Source organism: Carassius auratus, chromosome 7 (assembly GCF_003368295.1).
Source record: "Carassius auratus strain Wakin chromosome 7, ASM336829v1, whole genome shotgun sequence".
NCBI classification, from domain to species: Eukaryota; Metazoa; Chordata; class Actinopteri; order Cypriniformes; family Cyprinidae; genus Carassius; species Carassius auratus.
The window spans coordinates 1515668-1522753 of record NC_039249.1 but is presented as its reverse complement, the minus strand read 5'-3'; the positions used below and the strand labels follow the sequence as shown (position 1 = coordinate 1522753).

At 41.2% G+C, this 7086-nt stretch overlaps 1 protein-coding gene across 2 annotated transcripts in view; it reads left to right on the top strand.

Moving 5' to 3' along the window:
- LOC113105425 (vang-like protein 2) overlaps positions 1-6868 on the top strand; it is a 9502-nt gene extending 2634 nt beyond the window's left edge. Inside the window, exons 2-8 of one of the 2 annotated variants that reach the window (XM_026266484.1) lie at positions 1629-1883; positions 1973-2096; positions 3146-3753; positions 4019-4155; positions 4253-4388; positions 5079-5322; positions 6267-6868. In XM_026266484.1, the coding sequence (XP_026122269.1) occupies positions 1813-1883; positions 1973-2096; positions 3146-3753; positions 4019-4155; positions 4253-4388; positions 5079-5322; positions 6267-6530 (1584 nt within the window). In that variant the 5' untranslated portion in view covers positions 1629-1812 and the 3' untranslated portion in view covers positions 6531-6868. Of the gene's footprint in view, positions 1-1628; positions 1884-1972; positions 2097-3145; positions 3754-4018; positions 4156-4252; positions 4389-5078; positions 5323-6266 lie in introns of those variants that run through there. The other variant, XM_026266483.1, reaches the window with a different exon arrangement.
- The last annotated feature ends 218 nt before the right edge of the window (positions 6869-7086 follow it).

The following is a 7086-nucleotide window of genomic DNA, read 5'->3' as shown; positions in this document are numbered from 1 at the left end:
CCTCAGACTGATGGGGGACACATGTTCTGGATCTGTCCGGGACAAATGGTGTCCCATCAGCTCTGTAAACAACTCCTGACGGCCCACACACACACGTCTGTCTGTGTCCGTCTCACATGAGTCCTGTTAGCAGACAGAAATGTGAGTGTTAGGAGCTAAAATAGACGCTGGAGTGCTGGCTCTTATTTAGATAATCAGATTGAGCCGTTACTTTCAGAAACGGGCAAAACAACTCGGCTCGATGGTGAAGAAAACCATCCAAAACAGACAGGTTTGAGTTTATATGATCATATGTGGTGGATGTGTAAAGGTCAGGCGGCGACCCGTCACACATTCACTGCCATGGTAACAGCCCAGCTCAGTTGCCGTGGAGATGACAGGCGATGGCCGGGGAATGTGTGTGTGTGTGTGTGTGTAATGAGATGCTGAAGTCCTTGTGCAGGACTCTCAGCTCAGATTAGCTGCTGAAGTTTGTTTTGATGATCTTCGAGTGTCACAGAACTGCTTTAGTTCCTGTTTATCACTACAGCAGTCCAAGTTATTTCAAAACCAGTAGGAATGCCAATAATGTGTGTGTTTGTGTATTCCTGAGAGATGTTCAAACACAATGGCCATCATTCATTCATGTGAGCAGAACGAATTTCTGTGGAGAATCGTGATTTAATTGAATGAGAGAGTTTAGGTGAGAATGATTCGAACAGAACTTGGTGAACAGTGTTTCACAAATGAAGCTCGGTGTTTTTACACAGAGGTCAAGTGTTGGGGTTTGAAAATGTGTGTGTGTGTGTGTGTGTGTGTGTGTGTGAATCAGAGATGCATTGTGTTGAAGAAAAGCGTATTAACCTGCTGTTGAGCTGGTTGTAAAAAATACTGGTTAAACTCTTTATTTCTGCTTGAAATTTGGTGAATATTTTTCAGTTAGGGTCATGAATATTCATGCTAAGTTTCAACACATAGATGTGTTTTTTGGAAAGGCTGTATTAAAATTGGGGTTATGTTGACCCGCATTGGTTTGCATGAGATTTGACAAAAATCTGTGCTTTAAAACAGGTAAAGCAAACCGAAAACCTTCAGTGTAGCTTGATAGACGCTAAAATATATAATACATGAGGACATGTCAGACACACAGTCTCCTCAAAACTGAGACTTGTGTTTGTGAGAAGTGAGAAATTAATTTTATCCTTTGCAAGAATTTGAGAAAAAGACTACAAAAGTTTAGAGGAAGTACAAATAGCAATGAATACAACATAATGTATACAAATAATGTTAGAACTTGTTCACTAGTTATTTGAAGTTTAAAAAAAAAATTATGCACAAGGTGCACTTAGTTTCTGAACATAACTAAATCATGTGATATCCAATACGGAGATTATTTAAGTGTGTTTTAGATTATATTTAAGTTTGTATTCTTTGTTGCCTGCAGGTTACTAAACTTGAGTGGAGTTTTTGTAATTTATCTGAAGTGTTGAGATTATTATTGCAAGCTGTTGTGATATGCATATTACAATTTGTGATATTTTTTATAATTTCTGTTGTATCATATACCCCTAATGTAATACACTGTCCAGCATTCAGAGATGTGATGCTAATGTCCTGAATGTGTTAATGTCCTGTTGTTTGGGTCACAGGTCCGTCCTCTCCTCTCCGTCAGCCTCCAAGATAGATTCTCTCAGGAGTAAAGTGGAACTGCTGAAGCTTCCCTTGTCTCTGTCGTCCAAATCCATCTCGGAGCGTAAGACTCGGCTGGGCGGAGCCACAGAGCGCTCCAGGGGCGGAGCTGGGGCCCACAAACCCCGCCCACCAGCCCCAGACATGGACAACGAGTCGCAGTACTCGGGCTACTCCTACAAGTCTTCACATTCACGCAGCTCTCGCAAACACAGGTGCACACACATCACATTCACCTCCGATCGTGTCTGTTTACTGAGTCTCTGGAGATCTGCTCACCTGAGGGACTCCTGGTGTGTTTCAGGGACCGCAGGGACCGGCATCGCTCCAAGAGCAGAGACAGCAGCAGCAGAGGAGACAAGTCTGTGACCATCCAGGCCCCCGGAGAGCCCCTGCTGGACGCCGAGAGCACGCGCGGAGATGAGCGGGTCAGTACACACTTACTGGACCAGTTCTGTTCGGAAATAATGAACTATTTACTGTGTTACAGGAATCAGAATCACTGGTGAGAATAATGCATTCATAATGCAATCCTTTAATAGTGAACCATCACGACACATCAAAAATAAGTTTGAAAATGTAGTTATTGTTCTTTGCTTTAGACCAGCCAAAGATATCTGATAAGTTTATCTGGTCTCTTTTCCTTATATTTTAGCTTTTTTTAACAGCACTTTGGTCAGTATGTTGTCTTTAATGGTGCTATGTTAACAAATAGACTTCATTTCATTATTCTTTGGAATAAAATGACTTTGTGAATGGTGATCAGTAGCTGTTTGGCACCAAAATGGACGAAAACTACAATAAAAGTACCATAAATGTAACCAGTGTTATTTTAGTAGTAATAATATATGATTACAGTATTATTTATTTATTTATTTATCCATTTATATTTTGAGTTGTAGACGTTTTGTGTGACTGTCATTTTTATTTATTTACTTTTCTGTTTCAATTTAGTTTTATTTTGGTTTTAGTCATTTTGGTACTTAAAAGTGGGAAGTGTTTGGTAAAAAAGGTCTTTTTTTTTTTTTTTTTTTTTATTCTAGCCCTATTTTAGAAATTTAGCAAAGGCAACATTTTTAATTATCTTTTAAATGGAAGCTTTCTATCTAATGTTTACATTTATTTCAGCTTTTAATTTTTTTAACTTCCTCTTGTTGTATTTTCAGTATTTAAATTTTAGCGTAAATTGTAGCTATTTTCTTCCGTGCTTTTGTATTTTTTGTAAGTTTATTTTAAATATATATTATTGTTGTAATTAGTGTGATTAAGTGATTTATTTAATATTCAAATATATCTTTTTAGTAATTTTAATAATTCAGCTAGTTGCCGATGCAACATTTCTAATTCAAGTTTTCATCTCATATGTATATTTTATTTCAGCTTTTAGTCATCATACATTATTTGCAATAGTTTTAAGACTCATGCACCAGACGTCCCGCCCCTCCCCACGTCTCAGTCTCTCTCTGTGTCCCGTCAGGATGATAACTGGGGCGAGACCACGACGGTCGTCACCGGGACGTCGGAGCACAGCGTGTCTAACGAGGACCTGACGCGTGCATCTAAGGAGCTGGAGGACTCGTCTCCGCTGGAGTGCCGTCGGTTCGCGGGGCCGGTCCTGAGCGGTGTTCTGGGTGTGTTTGCGCTCCTGACGCCCCTGGCCTTCCTGCTGCTGCCCCAGCTGCTGTGGCGGGACGCTCTGGAGCCCTGCGGGACCCCGTGCGAGGGCCTGTACGTCTCGCTGGCCTTCAAGCTGCTGGTGCTGCTCATCTCATCCTGGGCTCTGTTCCTGCGGCCGCCCCGTGCCACGCTCCCGCGCTTCTACGTCTTCCGCTGCCTGCTGATGGCGCTGGTCTTCCTCTTCGTGGCCTCGTACTGGCTCTTCTACGGCGTGCGGGTGCTGGAGCCCCGCGAGAGAGACTACAGGGGCATCGTGGGATACGCCGTGTCTCTGGTGGACGCGCTGCTGTTCATCCAGTATCTGGCGCTCGTGCTGCTGGAGGTCAGGCACCTCAGACCCGCCTTCTGCCTCAAAGTGGTGCGCACCACCGACGGAGCCAGCCGCTTCTACAACGTGGGCCACCTGAGGTCAGCACAGATCATTACTAACTCAAACAGAGAGTTACTGTTCATGTAATCACCCTCAGAACAACTGAGACGTAGATTCCCTTCTTTTTCTTCAGTAGAACAGTGACGTTTTATTTCCTGAAATCCCAGCGTTTGTGATTTGATAATAGCACAAAGCTATACCTTGATTTCAGTTTTTTCAGTGAATCATGCAGCTCGGGAATAAATCAGTAACTAATGTGCTAGATGAAGTAATTTGAGTGTGTGTGTGTGTGTGTGATCTCAGTATCCAGCGAGCAGCGGTGTGGGTTCTGGATCACTACTACACTGATTTCCCGGTCTACAACCCTGCTTTACTCAACCTGCCCAAGTCCATCCTGTCCAAGAAGATGTCTGGCTTCAAGGTGTACACTCTGGGAGAAGGTACTGCAGATCTTTCCCCTTTCACAGCCATGTTGTTCTTTCCAAAGTCTCTGCTTCACAAAGTCAGCTGATGTTCTGACTGGTTTTGTCTCTCCAGAGAGCAGCACTAATAACTCGACGGGTCAGTCTCGGGCGATGATCGCCGCCGCCGCACGCAGACGGGACAACTCTCATAATGAGTATTACTACGAGGAGGCCGAGATGGACCGCAGGGTGCGAAAACGCAAGGCCAGGTCAGAGTCCTGAAGAATCAGAAATATCTGGGGGAATCTCACTCAACTAAAAAAAGTCAAAAATGACTAGTTCAATCTAATGAATAAATCAGAATCTAGATGGAAAGTGTCTCTGAAAATAATCAATGCAGAAAATCTTACATGCATTTACGTTTTTTATTATTTATGTTTTATCATGAACAATTGCTTTCAAAATGTTTTTTTTAATGTGTGTACTGTGTATATTTATTATGTGTGTTCACACACACACGTATATTTAAGACATTTTTTTATATTAAATGTTTGACTATGAATATATACAAGTGTACATGTAAATATATTACATGTAAATATATATATATAAAAAAGATAAATTAGGATATTAAGTAAGATCATGTTCATGAAGATATATAAGTATATAAAATATTAATTTTTCATTAGTAATATGAAAGATGATTTTCTCAATATTTAGATATTTTTGCTCCCTCAGATTTCAGATTTTCAAATACTCCTGACAAACCACACATCAATTGAAACCTTATTTATTCATCTTTCCGATGATGTATAAATCTCAGTTTCTATAACTCGCCCCTCGTGTCTGGTTTCGTGCTGCAGGGTCAGATGTGGTCAGATACAGCTGATGTCTCTGACTCTTCTGGTCAGGTTTATTGGTGTCAGATGATTTGCTCAGAGCTGTGTTTCCTCCTCCAGGCTGGTGGTGGCAGTAGAGGAGGCCTTCACTCACATCAAGAGGCTTCAGGAGGACGAGGCGGCGTCGTCCCCCAAACACCCGCGTGAGGTGATGGACCCTCGAGAGGCGGCCCAGGCCATCTTCGCCCCCATGGCTCGAGCCATGCAGAAGTACCTGCGCACCACGCGCCAGCAGCCGTACCACAGCATGGAGAGCATCATCACACACCTGCAGTTCTGCATCACGCACAACATGACGCCCAAGGTCTGCGAACTCACCCATCAGACACCTGTTACACCTGCACGATACCAGCAGACTTACTGGGTGCTGTATCCCACAATGCAATGTGCTCATCATCTGACACTTTATAATGTCAAGAATGAACAATTAACCTTGCTTTCTTGACTGATGTGCTGCAATTTTTGCACAAAATTGGATTAAAATAACTAGACACCACCTGGAGAATTAAATCTGTAGTGTAGTGATGTCATGAGACTCAAATGTATTCGACTTAATTCAGAAATATTGTTCAATACTATTTGGCATTGCATAGGAAATTAGTTTTATTTGATTGACGTGTCTAAAGTTATTGACATATTTTGTTTTTTTATATATATAAAAAAAGAATCAAAAGTAAAATTGTTAACAATTAGTTAAAAAAGTTAATATTTTAATTTACTTTATCAATATGTTGCTTAAATATTTCTATACAATACTCCTTTTCATTAAAACACAAACCAATTTTAACGCCATAATTGTATGTGTATATATGTGTGTGTGTGTAGATTAATCCATAATATACGTATAAATGCATAAAGTTGAAGGAAATTTATTTAATTGCTATTGACTTTTTTTTTTATATTGTAACATTTTAATTACTTTATTATGGTAACAATTTAACTTAATACTATTAATGTGTTTTTAAATATATATTTTTTATAATTATTTTAAATCACAAACAAACTTTTGGGACTTTCTTTCAAATATATTTAATTATTTTCATGTCTATATTATACCATATTTAGCTTTTGCATGTTTTTAATCGTCTTTGTCCATCATTAGTTTATTGTAAAAGGTCCTGTGTTCTGAAACATTATGTCAAGAATTCTTAAAATGCAGTATTTTTAGCTAGTAAGCATGCATGTGACAAAAGGAACACAGACATGAGGACTGGTCCTAATGTGCTGAATCTCTCCGTCTGTGCTCAGGCGTTTCTGGAGCGTTACCTGGCCCCGGGCCCCACCATGCAGTACCAGCGAGAGAACGGCAGCAGGGGGCGCCAGTGGACTCTGGTGAGCGAGGAGCCCGTGACCTCAGCGCTGCGGCAGGGACTGGTGTTCTCCCTCCGCCGCCTCGACTTCGCTCTGGTGGTCACGGTGACGCCCCTCCCCTTCCTCACCCTGGGGGAGGAGTTTATCGACCCCAAGAGCCACAAGTTCGTGATGCGGCTCCAGTCAGAGACCTCAGTGTGAGAGAACCACAAGAGACTCCGTTACAAGGACACAACCACTCCTTTTTGTCTTTTAGATATCACTTTTATGACTGTATGTGCGTGTTTTTTACACTACATGAACTATTTTGATCTAGAGACCGTCTGGACTGACTAACTCTTCTGCATTTCAGCTGTGAATATAACACGTTGCTCGATCAAACACACTTTCACACACCAGTGCTGCACGATAAGGATGATTTACCAGAAGTCCCAGGTGTCATGATAACACTACACACACATTCACACTTCAAAACCCGTGAAATATTCATTGAGAAGCGACTGTAGCCGAGCGTTCAAGTGCTTTAATTTGTATGATTGTCGGTCAAAAAAAGCACACGAGAAGCATGTTTGTAACTCTGTATGTCGTGAATGTTTTTAAGACGTCGTATGTATCACGTTTGCAGTACTTTATTCTTCATTTTAATGAATCGAGGGGCCTTTTATATCATTCGTTTACATTGTTTTAACACACCAGCAAAACCAATGACTAATGTTTTTATTTGTAGCGTTTGATTTGTGCGTCTGTCACACGTGAC